This window comes from Manis pentadactyla, chromosome 4 (assembly GCF_030020395.1).
Source record: "Manis pentadactyla isolate mManPen7 chromosome 4, mManPen7.hap1, whole genome shotgun sequence".
NCBI classification, from domain to species: domain Eukaryota; kingdom Metazoa; phylum Chordata; class Mammalia; order Pholidota; family Manidae; genus Manis; species Manis pentadactyla.
Window position 1 is genome coordinate 182,991,562 of NC_080022.1, and position 19,288 is coordinate 183,010,849.

The 19,288-nt window shown below is 58.1% G+C and overlaps 1 protein-coding gene across 2 annotated transcripts in view; it reads right to left on the bottom strand.

The window, feature by feature from the left end:
- The window catches only part of SDK2 (sidekick cell adhesion molecule 2), a 244,260-nt gene that overhangs the window by 30,248 nt on the left and 194,724 nt on the right, over positions 1–19,288 (bottom strand). Inside the window, exons 23-36 of one of the 2 annotated variants that reach the window (XM_036900083.2) lie at positions 18,793–18,902; positions 18,531–18,681; positions 15,821–16,058; positions 14,936–15,051; positions 14,145–14,334; positions 13,027–13,125; positions 11,864–12,058; positions 10,603–10,804; positions 9,709–9,812; positions 9,144–9,214; positions 7,516–7,651; positions 5,995–6,051; positions 4,665–4,766; positions 4,377–4,492 (exon numbers count right to left, since the gene is read on the bottom strand). In XM_036900083.2, coding sequence (XP_036755978.2) covers positions 4,377–4,492; positions 4,665–4,766; positions 5,995–6,051; positions 7,516–7,651; positions 9,144–9,214; positions 9,709–9,812; positions 10,603–10,804; positions 11,864–12,058; positions 13,027–13,125; positions 14,145–14,334; positions 14,936–15,051; positions 15,821–16,058; positions 18,531–18,681; positions 18,793–18,902 — 1,887 coding nt within the window. The remainder of the gene's footprint in view (positions 1–4,376; positions 4,493–4,664; positions 4,767–5,994; positions 6,052–7,515; positions 7,652–9,143; positions 9,215–9,708; positions 9,813–10,602; positions 10,805–11,863; positions 12,059–13,026; positions 13,126–14,144; positions 14,335–14,935; positions 15,052–15,820; positions 16,059–18,530; positions 18,682–18,792; positions 18,903–19,288) is intronic. The other variant, XM_036900084.2, reaches the window with a different exon arrangement.

Genomic DNA, 19,288 nt, shown 5'->3' on the forward strand with positions numbered 1-19,288 from the left:
CCTCTCCCTTTTTCCTTCTTTTCCTTTTAGAGATTCCTCTATGGGTAGAGGAGAGAGTTGATGTAGTCATTCATTAAGCCACTCATTCATTAACTCCGCCCATTCACAGTCACAGGGTCACAAGAGTAGACAAAGTTCCTGCTGAATATGGGGAAGGGGCAAGGCACACCCTAAAAATCTGGGGGTTTTCAGCACACAAATGGTACTTAGTGAGTGCATACGAAGAGAGTTCATCTAGATAGAGAAAGGGTCGCGAGTGCTTCCTGGGGCCCTGGTGCTTGGGTGGAGGAGCTGGAATAGCAGACGGACAGAGGAGCACCAGCCAGCGACCAGAGCTGAGAGAAGCAGGCATTTCAAGGAAGAGGGAGACATCACTGAGTCAAACGCTGGTGCTAAATAAGCCAGGTAGGACGAAGCCTGCCCTTGACCGCCAGTGAGCAACAGGGTAACATCACGGCTTGGATGGGACACGCTTCTGTGGGGGTGGGGGTGGGAGCAGGAACGAGAACCTGCTTGGAGGGGGTTCAAGAGACTCCGGGAGGGCAGGGGGTGGGTACAGACAATTCATCTGAGGATCTCTGCTGAAATACAGGGACCAACCAACCAGAGAAATGGCTGATGGCTAGAAGAATACGCAGGGTCAGGACAAGGCATGAAAAAGATGAAACATATTCCAGAAAGCTTTTATGCCCTGTCCATGGAGAGAGGGGTCAATGCTGGAGTCATTTCTTGGGTAAGGGGGAAGACTGGCGCCCAGGACCCAGGACCACGCTTACATCAGTGGGGCAGCCTCAGCAGACCTTCGTCAGATGATCAACTGACGCTTGTGCAAATGGCACAGAGGGCTGACTGCTGCCCCCGGAGGGGGCACACCGCCCAGCTGTAGTACACACTGACAGGTGGCCAGGTGTCTGCGAGAAGGCACGCTCCACAGAGGTCCGTGTCTTGGTTGGCTCCCCTGTGTCTCCAGCACCTAGGTACATGCCTGACACAACCGTGGTGCTCAGTGAATGTTGGCTAATGAATTAACACCTTACAGAGGCAGGAGCAGGTTAGGAGTGAATCATAATCACCACCTTCCAGCTACTATTCTTAATTCCGTGCCCTTTCTGGCTTTGTCATAGGCAAACTCCAGCCTTGGTTAAATCAGGTCCATGCCACATGCCACGCAACTGGCTGGCAAACTGGAAGAATGTCACACCTTTCTCCCTCCTGCCACCATGGCAGAACTGCCACCTCCCCCAAAGGCTACCCCACATCTGTGCACTAAGTCCCAGTCCTGGTCACCTCCTCCGGGACTTCACCCCCTGACACTTCTTCCCCGAATCACCAAAGCTGTCCTCTTCCTGGGATCGTTTCTGTCAGCACACACACAAGCTATTTCTTCTGCCTTAGAACTTCCTCTGTTGACCATCTCTTTTCTAGCTCCTATTCCGTTTTGCTACTTCTTTTAAAGCAAAATTCTTCAGAAACGATGTCTGCATTCACTGCCTCCCCTCATTCTCTCTTGAATCCACTGCAGGCAGGCATCCCCGATCCCTAACTCTTGTTAGAGTCACCCATGAACTCGACCTAATTTATGCTATAATTCAGGGGCCAGCAGTTTTCTGTAAAGGGCCAGGTAATAAATATTGCAGGCTGTGCAGGCCACACGGTCTCTGTTGCAACTATTCAACTCTGCTGTTGTAATCTGAATGTAGTGAAGGCAATTCATAAACCAACGGCTATAGCTGTGGTTTTAATAAAACCTAATTTATAAAAACAAGTGATGGGGTGGCCCGTGGGCTGTAGCCTGACAATCCCTGAATAACTGCTTCCCACGTTGCATCTTGCCTGAGCTCTCAGTAGTAGCTGGCACGTCGGACTCCTTCCTCCTTCGGGAAGCACGCTCTGTAAGTGGGTTCTGAGATTTCACTCACTTTTTTGGTTCCAGGGCTCCATTTTCAGATTTCTTGTGCTCTCTATACATGTCTGTCTCTGGGCTCTATGCTGAGAACTCCACAATTCACATCTCCAGTTTAGACCCTCTCTTTTGAACTCCAGACACGTACATCCAGCTCCATTTGGTGTCGCCCCTCGGACATCCAACAGCTGTCTCGAGCTGACTCCAGCTCCTCCCTGCAAGCCTCCTTCTGTCACCTTTTGTCCTTGCCTGCTCTGTACCTGGACGCTCTGTCACCCAGCTGCTCCAACATTCTCGTCGCTTCTCCTCTCACACTCTGCACTGAGCTCAAGATCAAACCCACCAGCCGTACCTTCAAATGGAAGTGGAGAGCTGACACTTCTCGCCACGGCCACTGCCTGGTCTACCACCTCGTCTCACCCGGTTACTCGGCTGCCTCTTCACGGTTTGTGCATTCCCCATTTCAGGCTATTCTCAGCAGAGCAGCCAGCACAACCCTTCAGAAAGCCATGTCACCCAAGTCACTCCTCTGCCTTCATCCCCCCATGGCTGTCATCTCCTTCAGAGTGAGCACCTAGCCTGTAAGAGGGCTCCGGGTTGCTGCTCGGATCCGTCTCCCATCACGCCGACCCCCGTTCACCATGGGACACATGGGGTTCTTTGCTGGGTGGGTGCATGACAAGCACCCCCAACCCCAGGACCTCTGCTCTTCCTTCCCCTCTTTCTGGAATGTTCTCCCAGATCCATGGGGTTCACATCCTTCATTTTTGCTCAGATGTCACCTTCTCACTAAGACCTTTCCTAATAACCCTTGGTAAATTTTCAGATCTCCTAGATCTCTCTCTGTCCCCTCAACCTGCTTCAGGTAACACCACCCAGAGGTGCTGTTTATTTTGTACATCACTGGTCATCTTTGCCTTGCATTTAAGCTGATGATGCCTCTTTGCTCACTGCTTTATTCCCAGCACCAAGGACACCACTGGGCACAAAGTAATGGCTCAATAAACACGTAACTGGAAGAATGTAGCTGCATGGACATGCCTGCCTGTGCACACGTCACAGCTCACTCTGACCCAAATGCAGTTCACCTTAACATCACCAACAGAGTGCACCTAATACATCATTGGCGTTAGTGCTTGTTAATACATGTAGGGGAGGCAGCAATTGCACTGCCCCAGTTCCTGTCCCTGGTGGTGATGTTTCCTGGAGCCCAGACATCTGCTACGTGGTGTACAGTGTCTGTGTACCCACACATTTCCTGGGGCTGTACACTGACCAGAGGCTTCCACACCCCGACAGTCCAAAGGCTACCACATTACTGCCAGCTCTGCCCCACCTCCTTGTTTTCCCCTTGGGCGGCATACACTGGGGGTGTGATATTTAGTTTTCCCAGCTGGCGCTCCTGGCCAAGGACCCTCAGGGTGCCATGCATCTTTAGAGCTTCCTTGGCAAGATGCCATTCCCCCTCCCTCCTGCCCACACCCCTGATGGACAGAGACTCCTTTACCGGTTCTGACTTACCCTGGGGCTGCCTACATTAACAAACCATGTGACCCAGCAAGCCCCTTACCATTGTGGAAACAGTTCCTGCCTGTGGAGTGGGGGGTGCTGAGCCAGGTACGTTAAGGGGCCCCAGGTAGCTCTCACACTCCCCACCCCTCCATTGCACTGGGCTCTGGGACAACAAACGGCCAGTAGGAATTAGAGTGGTGCTGGACACTGGCCCAGGAGGCAGGCCTCAAACATGGTGGAGGGCTGTGCACCCCAACGGCTCCAACCGATGGAGACACATTGTTATTATGTGTGTCATTTATTGCCACCTTCTCTGGTGGTTGCCTGTGTTTCTGCCCCGACCCAGCAGGGTGAGGGCTGGCAGGCCTGCTCTCTTTGAGACTGCTGGGCCACCTAAACCGCGTGTCTCCTCATGTACACAGCAGGGACAAACATTTTAAGTCTACCAACTTTACAGGGCTTTTAAGAGGATCAAGTTTTAAAGTGCTCTGAAAATATTAGAGATAAACTGAATCCTGTCATAAACAAATATCATCTAAAGTCTAGACATAATTTTTAACAGACTTTCAAGTCCTAGCTTGTGGTCCTTTGTTAACTGGCCATCCAATTGGCATCAATATTATATTGGGGTTAGCCAAATAGCCGTTTTGAGGGGTCTTATATTGGCATGGGAGTTAGAGGGCTGGGGTGGCGGGGGGTGGGGGGCGTTGCCTGGAGATTATACAAACCGGGGCACAGCCTGGGCTTCTTGCATCTGAGCTCAGCCTGTCCTTAGAATGCTGGAGAGGATGGATGTGGTTTTCCTCCAGCTGCACAAATGTCAGTGGATTGGGGGTGAATAGCCAAGAGAACAGGTGTCCCCCTGGGGACCTCTCTCACCTACCACCCACAAGTCACTTCCAACCCCCGACAGGGTCCCTGTGACCCTCTGGACCCTCTTCCCTGCCGGAGCGCCCCATACCTTGTAGCCCTGAATGTCTCCATTCTGGTTCTCCAGTGGGGGTGGCTCCCACGTCACGTCTAGCTGTGTGGCTGTGGCGCTGTGGACGGCCACGCTGCGGGGTGCTGCTGTGGGCACTGGAGGGTGTGAGGGGTCGTGAGTATGTGGTGCAGGTGGGCTTCGGGGAAGAGGAGGACGAGGAGGGCTGGGTGGGGGTGCTGGGTGGGGTCCCCGGGTCCCGTATCTCCTGCAGCTGGGTTTCTGGGGGTGGCAAAGGTGCGCTGGGTCTGAAGAGCAGGTGGTGCTCACCTGCCTCTCCAACAAAGACCTCTTGTGGGGGGCTGGAGGGCCCCTCGCCCACGGCGTTGTACACGCTCATCCGGATCTCGTATCGCCGGTGCTTGTTCAGGTCTGTGGGGTGAGAGTGGGGGAGGGGAGAAACACACAGAGGTCACGTCCTTGCAGGGGGCAGGGCTGTGAATGGCATGCCCCTGAGGTTCTAGTGCCTGGGAGAAGGTTCAGGAAAGCGCAGGTAAGAGGCAGGGCGGCCAGGGGGTGCTCTGTCTGCTCCCTGGGAATCAGGACACAGCATGACTCGGGTTGGCTTCCTGGCCAAGGGTGACCGTCCTGGACACTTTGGGGAGTGAAAGCGGCACTGCTGATATTCACACTGGGACAAGCGGCATGAACCCAAACCGTCCTGGTCCTGGGCCACTCGCTCCCCACCAGCTCCAGCCCTGCCGGGCCCCCATCCACCAGCTCGGTACACAGGGGCTCAGCCCTGAGGGAAGAGGCTTACTGGATGGGAATTTTGGGCTAAGAATTCCTACATTTTGCCAACTTTGGGGATGCTTGGGGGAGATGTCTGGACAGAAGCTGGGAAAAAGGAGCAGCTGCAAGAAAATGGGCCCCTGACACCCTGGTGGAAGTCACTGTCCCTGCTCGGGGGTAGACGAATGGACCCCCTCTCCCTCTGGGCTCCCTTCCCCCTTCTCCCCTTCCTGGGGCAAGTTCTACCCTTCACCCAGGATGTAAGTGGGGGCCACCCTAATGTACGGGCCAAGCAGCCTGCGTGGGCCACTGGCTGGGGAAGGAGGACAGTTTAGCATCTAACTCGTGCTGCTTCTGACTGAGCGCCCCCCACCCCACACCCCACAGGGCCCAGGCTCAGGCCCCTGGGGGAACTCTGGCTGGGACTTCAGGGAAAGACCGACGGCTGGGCCAGGCACCCACAGGAACACCCCCCATCCCTGGGGCTGAGATGGGGGCTTTGCTCACTCCAGGGAGGGCAGGCGCTGGGCCTGGAAGACAGCACTGTGCCCCAAAATGTCTTTGACTAGGTGGGGGGCCGTGGTGTGGCCGCCTGCCCCTCCAACCAGCAGGCCCAGCAGTTCCTACCAGGCACTTCCTGTCCTTGTTACTCCACATGCTGGAGGGGGCCCAGGACCATGCATTTCCTGGTCCAGTCCGTACCCCGGTGACCTCTGCATTTTTGTATTTTTTGGGAAAGTCCCATGCATTGAGGGCGATCCCATCTTCAGGCAGCCAGAAGTGGGCACTCCCCTCCGCCTGTGGGCAGGCATCCTCAGAGGCCCCACTCGCCACCCTGATCTCAGAGCTGCCATGCAAGGAGACTTACTGTCCAGCTCGTAGTGCGTGAGGCTGGGCCGGCTCAGGTTCCGCATGGAGTACATGGCTACGGGGCGCGGGGCAGGGGCAGAGGGGGCCAGAGGGAGACAGCAGACAGAGGAGGTTAGTACACACACACACACACACACACACATACTGCCCTACGCTGAGAAACCCACGGCAGGGGCGGGACAGGACAGAGGGGGGCTGGCGGCGCGGGTGGAGGGAGGGCGTCTCCTGATTCCTGACCAGAGTTAGGGGCCAGGGCGGGAGTGTGGGTGAGGCAGCTCCCAGGACAGCACGGCCTCTGCTGCATGTGTGCTGGCTGAAGGTCACAGGGCACCGTGAGCCCCCTGGAGCCCAGCACCCCGGGGGCAGCTCTGGGGGCCCCTCTCCTCCTAGCTCGCTCCTTGGCCCAAGGTGGAGCTCCCGGAGAACCACCATGCAACGGTGGTGGTGTTAACTTCCTCCTATGAACCAGAAACCATTTTACTACCAGGAAATATGACTGTGTTCCACACAGGCACATAAAACCACAACCACAAGCACGTCTGCAAAAAAATCCCAAACAAACAGGAAAATAACACAAGCCATTAGATCGGCTATGTCCCTATTAATATTCCCCTGCTATGCATTCAATCGCCTTCTTGTCTGCTAATACTAGAAGACAAGGCACCAAAGGTTTAAGGGAGTTTGGGGAGGGGAATCAAAGCAGAAGGATCCTACGTGGCTCGTCTCCTCTTCTGGTGATGGGGGTCCCACCACCTGCCCCGGTACCCAGACCCTCCGCCTCCGCGGATCAGTAGAGGAGCCCACAGCCCGCCATCTCCCGCCCAGCCACACCTGCCACAAGACTCTGACCCTGTGCTCTCGCCGTGGTCGCTGCGTTAGCCTCTGCCTGGACCCCTGCCTCTTCCTGCCATCACTGTCACCCCGCCCAAGTCGGCCTCCTGACCCCAAAGCGCAACCAGGTCATTCCTTCCTCATGTCCCTCTGGGATTTCCACTGAGCCTGGGTTCTCTGCTTCCTGCCGCGAGTGGCAGGCTGGATCCGAGGATGACAGAAGGGTGACATCCCCAAGGAACCAGAGGGGGCCAGACTGCTGGGGCCTCCCCCTGCTCTGGACAGGTATGACTCGGAGTCATCCATCGGTGTCGGCGCTGAGGCCATCCCAGGTAAGCTGCTCTGACACTGGCTTTAGGCTCTCCTGGAATATGTCCTCCACAGCTGTCACAACTGTCTTAGCTATTTCAGAGTTTACTCCTTGAGAGCCAGGCTGTTCCTTGATCCTGCAAGCTCTGGGAGGGTAGGGAGCCCATCTGTCTTGTTCACTGTGCCCCCAGTGTCTGGGGGCATGTGGTAGGTGCTCAATAAATACTCGGTGACTGAATGGGAGGGGGTGAAAGGCACACATAGGGTGGGGGCAGCAGGGCTTCATGTTAGGTTGATTCCGGGGAGCCGAGAGCTTCAGGGCAAGGAGGTGTGTGCCCCCCCACCATCCCCCCCACTCTGTGGACCGGACATCACTCACAGGTAAGCTCTGCCCACTTGGCTGCTGGGTTGTGGATGCCACGCAGTGTGAAGCCCCTCAGTCCCTCATAGAGCAGCTCCCGGTACCGGATCCGGAAGCCCAGGAGGATGCCATTGATCTTGTCCTCTGCTGGTGGCTGCAGGGAAGGCAGGGAGTGTGGAGGGGCAGGAACACCGCTGCTCCCAGCTTCTGTGCTGCCCCTCCCTCCTTCCCTCGCCATCCTGCCTCCTAAGGCCACAGAGCAGACCGAATCTCAACCGGGAAAAGAAATTAAAATGACACTGAGCATTTTTCCTTCACGGAGCATTTCCAGGGACGGTATTTCACTCCTCAATATTCCCTGTGAGGCAAGGAAATCCCCATGCCATCCACATGTAACAGCAGGAAGGTAAAGTTCAGGGACGGTAAGGAACTTGCTGAAGGTCACACAGCACATCTGGGGCCGCAGGGCCATGCTGGGGGCAGAGCTCCTCTCACAGCCCTCCCTCTGCCTAGGAGTGCCCTCTCTTGGCCTGGCGACCCCTGGACATTTCTGGGGGGTTCCTGAGAGTCCTCTCCCTCTCCTCTGCATGAACAAGGGTGAGGGTACCTGCCCACATCGCTCCCCTCCACCTTTACTATTTCTCCTTTGCTTTCTGCTCCCATCCACAGCTGAGCCGGAGAACAGGCTCCGGGAGAAGGTGGGAGCTACTTTTTATGATTCCTCTGTTTAAAAGCCTGCGGAAATGGTTCAGCCTTTTATGAGCTCCTTAATTGCCTCCCTGGCTGGTGCTGGCACCTCTCTGCCCCCTTCGCCAGGATGGCCTTGATCTGCTCCAGTCTCATCCGTCTCCCCACTGCACTGGGTCATCGTTGCTTAAGGGGGTGTCTTCCTCTGGTGAGGCCTTGGGCTGGAGGGCTGGGTGGGGGTCCCCCCTCGTTTCCTCTTCAAGGGATTTCCCTTCAGGGAGGCTGGAGGTGGGCAAAGACTGGTGCCTGCCCTCTGATCCTGAGAACTGGGAACAGCCGTTTGCCCCTGTGGGTGGCCTGCCAAGACCAAAGGCTGCACTTCAGATGGCAGGGCAGCCTGGTATGTCCAGACGCATGCTGGGGTCCTCCTCAGGCTGTGGCAGGAGGACGCAGCCCACCAAAGAGCAGGCGGCTGGGGAGGGCTGGAGGGGAGGGGCTCTCTGTACCCACACAGTGAGCTTCTGCTCACGGTGACAGGACAGTAGCCCTGTCCTACGAGCAGTGCAGGTGTGCACACCTAAGCTCGGTCCCTCGGGAATCCCTTCTCTGAGGGGGTCTGGATTTCATGGAGACCCTGGGGTCCTGGAAGCTGTGGGCACTTTTCTGTGTGAGGATTCAGCAAACCTCAGGGCACTGAACCTGGCCCTGCCACAGAGGAGCCTGGGAGCAGTCACATCACCCCCCTGAGTCGAGTCTGGTCCCCTGCAGAGGGGACTGCACAAGCACCTGCCCAACATGATTATCCAGAGAGTGGCATGAGGGGTGTGTCTGCATGTGCACGTTCATGTCTGTGCATGTGCATATAGTGCTCCAGCCCGGGAGGGGCTGCTGGCTTTCTGGTCTCCCTGCAGAGCTGAGCTACCGTGGGACACAGGCCCTCCCCACCTGCCGGGCCGTACCTGCCACCGGATCAGCACGGAGGTGGTGGTGTGTGGTGTCAGTGAGACAATGGTGGGTGCTCCGTCGGGGGCTGGGGAGAGAGAGGCAGGCAGATGAGCTCTGGGGGCTGGGGCTTAGGCTCCCTGGGAGGCTGCAGGGACCGCATTCTGCAGACACTGGACTGTGGGCCAGCTCCAGCGTAAGTCACCCTCTCTGCCCACTGACCCACACCCACAGAACGCAGGGCCATTGTCGGCAGGCAGAGGGGCTGGGACCCCGACCTAAACACAGGGGCCACAGCCCCCTCTTCTCTGCCCCTAGAGCCACAGGCCTCTTGTGCTGCTGCTGAGGCCTCCTGCACTCCCCTTCATTGGTGGTCTGGGGTCGGCCACGAGCTTGGAGACATCAGAGAAAGAACATGCTGGGTGTGGGTGCCCGAGCCCACGGCAAAGCCCCTTTGGCCCAACCTCCTTGGCACTCTGCCCAGGAAGCCAGACAAGGGGCCCCGCAGGCAGAGGGCCCTCCCCTCAGAAGGGAGAGCCCAGTGGCCAGAAGGAGAAAGAGACCCACGTGGGGGGCACTGACCAGCCTGCAGGGTGGTGAGGGGCTCCGACTCCGCACTGAACTCGCTGTCCCCGATGTCATTGGTCGCCTTCACTCGGAACTTGTAGGACGTGAAGGGCTTGAGCCTAGAGGGGGGGCCGGGCTCAGTGAACAGAGCTCTCCTCTTGCCCCCATCTCTGCTCAGAGAAAGCGGGGCAGATGGGGCCGGCCTATTAGACCGACGGGAACATGGAGGCTGGGGAAGCGGATCCGCTACAACAGGACGGACGGGCCAGGCCGCAGGTGCCCGGGTGGGAACCTGCACGCTTCCGCCCCCACAGGACCGTGCGGTTCTAACACCCCCTCTGAGCAGACTCCTCCCCCGCGAGCTGCCACCCCTTCCTTGAAACCAGTACATTTAGGAGGGGCTGGGGTTCGCAAGAGTTAACCTGCACCCCATCTCTATCAGTCTCATTTCCTCTCCAGGCAAATGTCTTCCTTTCTGATTTACTGGAGGAGGAATGCACTGCTCAGAACTCCCAGTCACGTCAACTGGAATATAAAAAATATGACCCACTAGGAATTCAACTGAAGCCAGATTTCAGAGTGAAGCTCCAATCCCCTGTTAAAGACGGAGAGGGAAGTGCCGCCTGGCTGGGGGGATCCCTAATGAAGGGTGGCAGACGCTCCTCTAGGGGGGCCTCTAGGCTCCAGAAACAGATCATTAAGAGGCAGCCCTAACAGCTCAGGGGAGAGGAGGGGGTCAGGGCAGAGCCGGAAGGGGTGAGAGGGTGTGCGTGTGTGAGGCCCCTGGGTGGTGCAGGTGGTGGGGAAGAGATTTGGGGTGGGCGGTGCCCGGCGTTCCTTCTCAGAGGTCCCCCACTGGTGCTGTCGGGCTGGGAGCGGGGGACGGAGGAGCTGGTGACTAGGGCTCACCTGTCCACAACGAAGGCGGAGGCGTTGTGGCTCACGGAGGCCGAGTGCAGCGCCCACCTGCCGCTGGGCAGCTCACGGGTCTGGATGGTATAGTAGCGCACGGGGGACAGCCCGTCGCTCCCCGGCTCCCAGGACAGGAGCACGCTGCGCGCCTTCACGTCCTCCTGTCGCACCGCTGGCTTGCTGGGGGGTTGCGGGCGGTCTGGGAGGCGGCGGACGCGGGAGGGGCAAGTGAGCAGAGGTAAAGGCGGGTACAGTTTCTCAAGGAAAGGAAGGAGGTGCTCTGGGCTCAGGCATGCCGCCCCCTGCCCCATCCCATGTCCGTGCACACGTGGTCCCAGCAGCCAGCACCCGTGGCTCCTGGTCAGCCACTGTCCTCCGGCTGCTAGAGGCCCAGTGCCTGGGAATGTCATCTGACGGCAGCCCAACCAGGGACTGACAGTGAGGAGGTGTGAACACCCCGGCTGCCACAGCGCTGAAATGGAACTTACGCTGCCCCACATCGAGTGCACTGAGCCCATGGGTCCCTCTATGGGACTCTGCTTCACACCCCACCCACAGCTGCCTTCCTGCCCACTGCCACCTGCCCTATGTACAGTGCTCAGCCTAGCGCTTTGGCATCTGGGGCAGACGATTCTTGTGTAGGTCTGTCCAGTGCATCGCAGCGTGTCCAGCAGCATCCCTGGCCTCCACCCACAGATGCCAGTAGCACCTCCTTCCTAGTTGTTATGACCGAAGTGTCTGCAGACATTGCCCAGGGTCCACCGGGGCGCAAAGCAGCCCCTGGTTGAAAACCGCTATGCGGGATTTTCCTGAGAACACTGCCTAGGAAGTCACTTTCACAGGAACCCGAGTCTCAGATCTGCTTCAGGTGAGCCCCCCCTTGGGCGATGCACCAGCTCGGGGCAGCAGGGCGACGCAGCCGGGGCTCCAGGCTCCAACCCCATCCTCTACCCAACAGGACACGGCCTTTGTTGTGTGGGAGGAGAACGGGGAAGAAGTTGGTCTCAGCAACTTGCCCTTTAAAAAATTGGTAGCTGGGCAGCGCAGGATCCTTGGGAGGGAAACTCCTAGCTCGGCCTGGAAGAAGCTACCGGAGTCCTCCCTGACCTCAGTGTCACGGATTGGAGCCCATTCTCCAGCCCAGAAGGGACTCTGACTCCCTGGTCTCTCCCACCCCCGAGGAGAGGCTCTCAGCATCTGCGCGGGTGGGTGGGGCCCAGGTTGCCCCCCAAGGCTGCCCCAGCCCAGTGGGCATCACCTCTCTTCTCCGTGGTCACCACCAAGGCCTCGGCAGCCTCTCCCCAGCCTTTGCGGGTCTGGGCCGTGATGCGGAACAGGTAGACACACTCGGGCTTGAGGCCGGTGGCCGTGTACTGGCGGGCGCTGGGCGCGAGGACCTCTACCGCAGCGGTGCTGGCCACGGTGGCGTTCAGCCGGTGTGCGATCTGGTAAGCTGCGGGGAGGGGGCACGTGGGTGGTGCGGGGAAGCAGGGCACGCTGCCCCCAGAGCCCCAAGAAGGGGCCTTTCCTTCCTCGGCTAGCACGATGTCTGCGCCTGGGCCACCTTGGCTGTGGGCCATCTACTTGAAGCCCTCTTGACCACTATTGTGTCCTCAGCCGCCACTTGGGGGGGTGTTACTGTGGGGGCATGGTTGGTCATTTTATACACAGTATCTGTGACCCCCATAACAGCCCCAGGTGAGGACACTGAGGCTCGGGGAGGCCAGACCACCTGCTGGGAAGTGGCTGAGCTGGAATTCCAGCCCACATCTAAGTCCAATGCACTTGACTTTCCCGTTGCCACTCTCTTAGGAGGAACAGATTCACCCGGGCAGGCCTCGCAGGGGGGAGCCCCCAGCCAGGCACAGGCTGTCCAATCCACCGATTTACAGGTGGGGGAGCTGAGGCCGTGGAGGAACCAACTTACTCAAGTTCGCACAGCTGCTGACTCAACCCTGGGACTCTTCGCCCATGAGGGCGGGAGCGCACGTGCGTGTTAGGGGAGGAAACTAGTAGGAAACGATGCCTCCCACCTGCAGCATCCTCCCTTGAGTCTTGGGTCCTGCTGCCCACAGTGAGTTTGGCTGAGCTGAGCAGGCCAGTGCACCCTCACCTGGCCACACTTAGGAACGGAGGCCAAGGTTTACCAGATGGCCAGTTGGCTGGGGGGGTCTGGAGTATTTAGGGATGCAAAATTAATCAATGATCATTAAGGGACCTGAACCCTGACCTTGCCCTTGCCAGCCTATCATCTTATAGGCAGATTTGTAGTGGAGAAATAAGACTCAGCATCCTTCCTGAGTAGATGTGGACACTTTCTGGGCCTCGTCTCCCTTCTGCCATCACTGAATTGACTTCCTTTACACCTGATTCCTCCCCCTCCCTCTGCAGCCAGCGCACGGGAAGAGGGGAAAGGCTTACCAAGAATGATGCCGTTGGGGGCGGTGGGGGGCTGCCAGATCAGCCGCACCGATGTGGTCCTCACCTCTGGGAACAGGATGCCCACGGGCGGTCCCGGGACTGAGGGGACAAAGGAGAAGCGGGTGGCCATGCAGCTGCTCAGCCCCAAGCCCAGCCCAGTTCCAGCAGGGCGGGTGGGCGAGGTGGTGGGGAAGGGGCCACTCAGCTAGGTGAGCTTCTGTGGAAGGCTGCTCTGCCTGGCACCGTGTTCTAACACAGACATGAAGAAGGGATGGCCAGAGGGTAGCTCTTGGGGGCCTGTGGATGGGGACTGAATGGCACAGCCAGAGGGGAGGATGGGGGGAGAACAGGGTGGAGGGGAGGACAGGGTGGGGGTCGGGGTGGGGCCAACTCTCCCTGCACTGCCTCATTCTGAGAGAATTCCAAGAAGACTGAGATTTTTAAACTAGAACTTGGCCTTCCAAGTCATTAGGAGGGTATGTACGTCAAGGCAGAGGGTAGAACATATTGAATTTAACAGATCATTAGCTTGATGTATAAATTTAGAATATATAGACATAGGATGTTTTTGCTTCCTTTTGTGCTCTTGTTTGGCCCCCACAAATGCTTGTGGTGGGCAGTATGTGAGCATGTGTGTGGGGAGAAGGGAGGGGGGCCCTGGACAGACAGCTGTGGATGGGCAGTTTCGCTGCAGGATGAATGCCTGGAGCCCCGCTGGTATCCCTCTTTTGCAAACAGGACCAGGAGGCTCATGGCCAGGAAAAAAATCAAGGCTTTCCTTTGGAAGACCTTTATTCAAAGCGAACCTGCCCCTGGCAACAAAGAAATCAAAACAGTGCAAAGTCTCTACTCTGTACACCTGTCCCAGAGAGAGTGCAAGAGACTAAATCGCATGTCAAACTGCCTTTGCACTGCAACTGTCTTTAAGGATGCACAGTCTGTAATCAGCCTCCCCTGGGGGTGGGGTTGATGGCACTCAGTGGACCTGCCTCTCACGGGAGAAGCCTGAGGCCACAGTTCCCTCTGGGGTGGAGCATGACCCCAGAGGGGGCGAGGCTGACCGGGCAGGGGGAAGGGCAGCTCCCAGCCTTCCCAGCCTTGCAGCGATTCGAACTCACCATCATCCAGCGTCCGCTCCAGGATGGGAGGGCGGCTGGGGCTGCCGTCCCCGATGCGCGTGAAGGCCAGCACCTGGACCTCGTAGAGCACGTATTTGCCCAGGCCTGTGAGCTGGGCGCTGCGTGACGAGTTCCCTTCCACCAGCCAGAACCGGGGCTGGGAGTCCGAATCTTTCTCCTTGTACATCACCTGCCAGAGCCCAGTGCAGGGGGTGAGGGCTTTGGGCCTGGGCTTTGTCCTGCCAGCTCCTCTCCCAAGTCTCATCTCCAGGAGCCAGAGGGGGTGGGTGGGTGTGGAGCCTCAGACCGGCTTGGCCCCCAGGAGGCGTGGGGTAATGTGCTGACGCTAATGTTCCGGAAGGCAGGGGACGCAAAGGTGCACTCAGCCACAGGGCTAAAGGATTCCTTAGAGAGCATTCGGAAGGAAAACAGGCCCAGAGAGAGGGTGTGACCTGCTCAAGGTCACACAGCTCATCATGGTGAGCAGGGTGCAGCTTTGGGAGGAATTCTCGAAGATAATGGAAACTGGAGCAGGGCCCAACAGATCTGAGAGAGGCTTGGGGGGCCAGCGTGGCCTCCTGGGTGGGTGGAGCTGCCCCAAGGACCCTGGGCCCGCCCCCAAGGGAGGAATCCTAGCTTGCCATGGTGACTGGTGGACGGGCCACCAAGCAGATCCCTTGTGTCGACTCAGAAGGCAAGGACCTGGGCCCCGGGGGGTCCCGAGGACAGGGCACCTCTGCGGGGAAGCCCATACAGAGGCCTGGCCGCCTGGCCTTGTAGCCGGGACTCACCCTGTAGCCCAGCACGAGCCCGTTGCGGTCGGCCTCCGGGATCTCGCTCCAGCGCACCAGCATGCTGCTGGAGGTGGTGGCCAGGGCAGACACATTGGTGGGGCCGGAGGATGGGACTGAGGGAGGAAGAGGGGGAGAGGAGGAGCTCAGGACCCAAAGGTGACCCTGCAGTGGGAGGGAGTGGAATGGGACCTGGGGCAGGAAATGTGCCACTGACGGTCCCCAAATAGCAAATCCCCCTGCGATGATTCCTTTTGGCTCTGGAATGTCACAGATGCTATGTCTGGCTGCAGATTAGCCTCCTTTATCCTCTGCTCAGGGAACCAGCTAGGGTGAGCCCGCACACCCTGCCAGCACAGCAGGGGGGCCGGGGGAGGGGCCAGGGTAGAGGGACCTGTCATTTAAAAGGTGCCAGGGCGAAGCCCCAGAGTGGTGAAGCCTGTGTGGACAAATGAAGGTTGCCTGTAGGCTGGAGGCTTATCTTCTGTGGGTGACCCCTTACTAGGTCCCAAGGAGCTGCTGGTTGCATTTCTGGAATGTTCTGAGAGCTAAGCTGACCTCCCCATCTCAGGCTCTTTCAGGCACCGCTGGGTGTCAGGGTTAAAGGTGAGGGCACAGAATGGGCAGCTGCGAGAGTGCAGCCCGCCCAGCTACCCCCGGAGGTGAGGACACGCCCCTGCCTCTCCAGAGCTATGGGGGCAGCTGCAGGGAGGGATCAGGGGCTGCCACACTGGGCACCAACCGGAGAATAAGCGCCGGCCGGTTTGGACTAACTCCAGACCTCAGGGTCTTGGCAGGTCCTAAGGGCAGCGAGGCAAAGGCAGGGGTATCCAGCCAAAGGCTGCAGGCGGGGTCAATGGGGTGGCCGGAGGAGGGCGGCGGTACCTGACTCCCGGGTCCTGCCCATCACGGTCTGGCTCCAGGGCCCGCTGCCGATGGCGTTGAAGGCCTGCACCTGCACGCGGTACTCCGTCCATTCCTCCAGGTCCTCGATGGTGTACTCGCGCTCCATCCGGTCCTGGACCACGCGGCTCAGCGTCTTGCTGCGGCCGTCTGCCCGGCCGTATTTGATCTTATAGCCCACTGACTCGGGGTTTCCATTGTATTCCATCTCTGGGAGAGGCTGCAGGAAGGCAGGGCAGGCAGAGCTGCTGGGAGACCAGCCCACGCTCTGTATGCAACTGTGTGCACCCTCTTCCAGGGAGCCTGCAGGATTACCCGGTCTCCTGAACAACCAGTGCCCACGTGAAGCACTTTCATGGGGTATGGCTCAGACCGTAACTCTGTGTTTCTGATGGCCCCCATTCCACAGTGTCTCTGCTCCAAGGGAAGGCGGCACCCATTCTGTGAACACGACAACCTTACTACCCTGCCGAGGCAGTGGGGCCTGTCTAACACGCTGATGAGCACACCACCTTTGTCCGTGGCTGTCTCTACCGCTTAACCCCTTCACTCAGGCTTCACACATACTTATTTAATTGCCTACAACACGCCTGGTCTGAGCTCATGCCTGCCCTTGGAGAAGCAAGCATGGGGAGATGGCATCTTGGGCATGGATGGAGCTGCAGCCACTGACAGGAAGTCCTTCTGTCTAGCAAACCTCAGCCTCTCCTGCTGCATTTTCAGCCTGCTTCTTGTTTGAGTTTCAGCAAAGAGAAAAGGCAGACTCCTCTCCTGGGCCCTGTGACTAGGCTGGCAGGGCCGTGGCTGCTGGCTCAGGGAGCGCTGATGAGCACAGTGCCAATAAGCGGCGGAGGGGAGTGCATGTTGGGTGGGGCCCGGCATCTGAAGCAGGTGTGAGCTGAGTGCCTGGCCTTCACAGTCTCCTCGGAAGGTGGCGGAGCTATAGCTGGGGTGCCCCTCAGCTCTCACCTGCCCTCATGCTGCTTCCCCAGGGGCTCTAAAACGCCCAGGGTCCACAGCTCCCACAGCCTGGCTCACTTCCTCCGGTTTCTTGGCCTCTGCCACACTCCCTATGTGCTCACCACCTCCTGCCAGCCCTTATGCCTACAGACGTGAAGCAGACCATAGGCCATTAAGTCGGCAATCGGTGGGCCTGAGAGCTGGAGGTGGGCCTTGAGCGCACGCTCCCTTACCCGCTACGGAAAGATAAGGACTGGGCACCGGAAGGGGACCGGAGGTGCCGGGGGCCCTGCACACACAGCAGCAGCCCTTTTACTTCCCCTCTACCCCCACCGGGGATCAGACTCCTTAGCCGTTTACCATTTAGTATTTGTAAATGTTAAAATGAAATACAGGGAGACGGGAGCCAGCCTGCAAGGGAGCAAAGCAGAGGAGAGAAGGGTGGGAGGGGAGAGGTAACCAAAGACCTGGTTGCTGGGCTGAGTTGAGGGATGGCTGGGCTTGGTGCCATCCACCCTGGCAGGAGAACCCTAACTCATAACTAACATTTGCTCAGGGCTGATGGTGTTGTGAGCTACTTTTATTAGGTGTGCACATAAATGGAAGGGAGTAATGGCTTTCAAGCAAATCCTGGCCCACAGTGTGGCATTGTGCAAGTTGTGTTTTGCACAACTAGTAAGCAATCTCACATGGAAACAAAAAAGAGCCGTGTGGCCAGACAGCACTGCTGAAGGGAGGAAGCAGGCTCTTGGCATGCGGGTGTCCCCTGATCCTCTAAGGAGCTGGGCTACGTGGTAGCACGTCCGCATTTATTTGCCTAAGAATTCTCATATGCTCTGAGCACCTCCTGGATTGCTGCCTTGTGGGACCCCAGCCAGGAAATGCTCTTAAGGGACGGCCCGGGGCAGAAATGTTCCCCACAAGATGGGACAGCACTGTGCTGATTAGGGCTGGGAATTTGGGGGGCCAGACTCCCCGGCTTGGGGATCTGAGTCCTGCTGCTAAAAAAAGGGTGTGGGAGGATGAGGGGGGACTTGGGCCAGTTATTCGAACTCTCCTGCTCAGTTTCCTCATCTGTAAAGCAGGGACTAGGATGCATGCTGTCACAGGCTTGCAGAAAGGGCTCAAGGCCTGACTTTGAGTAAAGCACTCAGAATAGCACCTGGCAGAAGGCGAAACCTCCAGCTTATGACTTTCTGCAGGGCCACGTGGAGTAATGACCCCTGACATGCTACCCTGATCAGTGGGGATGGTCTGAGAGTCTAAGGGCCCCTCCCTCAGCTCCCCTCAAATGCAGAAACCACCCCTCACTCTGACTTGGTGGGGTGGAACAACTTACATCCGAAGCCCAGACCCACCCCTTGGGAGCTGTGCGGCTATGGACAAGTTTCCAACCTCTCTGAGCTTCAGTTTTCCTAACTGTAACTTGGGATACTAACATGTCCTTTGCAGAACTACTGGGAGGATTAAATGAAAGAAAAAATGTAAAATGTTTGGTGCATGATAATGTTTCATAAGCAGTGTTTTCTAGCTCCTTCTCATGTGGGGCATTTGCTCACTTGGCGGAGATTGGTCATCAGGCACCTTGCCAGGTGCTGAGTATGAAGCAAAGAGAAGAGAGCCGCAGGGGTTCTGGAGGGCCCCCCTCGGATGTGGCCCTGGACCCCGGCACACTGATGAGGATTAAGGAGACTCCCCCACCCGCCCGCCGCTGCCCTCAAGGGGGCCTCACCATCCAGCGGAGCCACAGGCTGGTTTCACTGGCTGTGCGCAGGGTCACGTTGGCTGGGGCCATGTCAGGGGGTGCCTGGAGGGTCTGGATTCTTCTAGAAGGCTGGCTGGGTGGACTGGTGCCCACGATGTTCACCTGGCGCATGCGGAAGCTGGGGCAGATGGAAGAGGGTGAGCGAGATGGAGAGTCGGGGACCTCAGGGCCAAAGCCTGCAGTCTGGACAGCCCCTCCCTGCCCCTGCCCCTGCCCCCTGCATCATTACCTGTAGTAGGTGAAGGGGTTGAGTTCCGGCACCTCCATGGCGCGGGCATCGGGCTCGTTGGCCAGCTGGTGAACCAGCAACCACTCTTCTCCCTCCCCGACTATGCCCACCTGGAAAAGGGAGACACCCTCAGACCTGCCCAACCTGCAGGGTGAGTCGGGGTGCTCCGAGCTCCAGCTCCTAGGTGGGTCATGCCCTGCCCTGGGAACGTCTTGGTTCCAACCCCAGGGCTCACCTGGAGGGCACTAAATGGGGCCTCTATCTTTCTAGGCCCTTAAACATGACTTCCAGTGTAACCCTGGGCACTCCTGCATTAGAAGCTGGCAGAATGCCATTTATAAACCACTCTGGGGCCCTGCCCCAGACCTAGCCAATCATAATCCCTGGGGGTGGTGCCCAGGAAGCTGGGTTTAACAAGCTGCCCAGGTGATTCTCTTGAACACCCTCGCATACTTCTCCAATGCCAGCTAAATCAGAAGCCACCATTTCTGGGGGT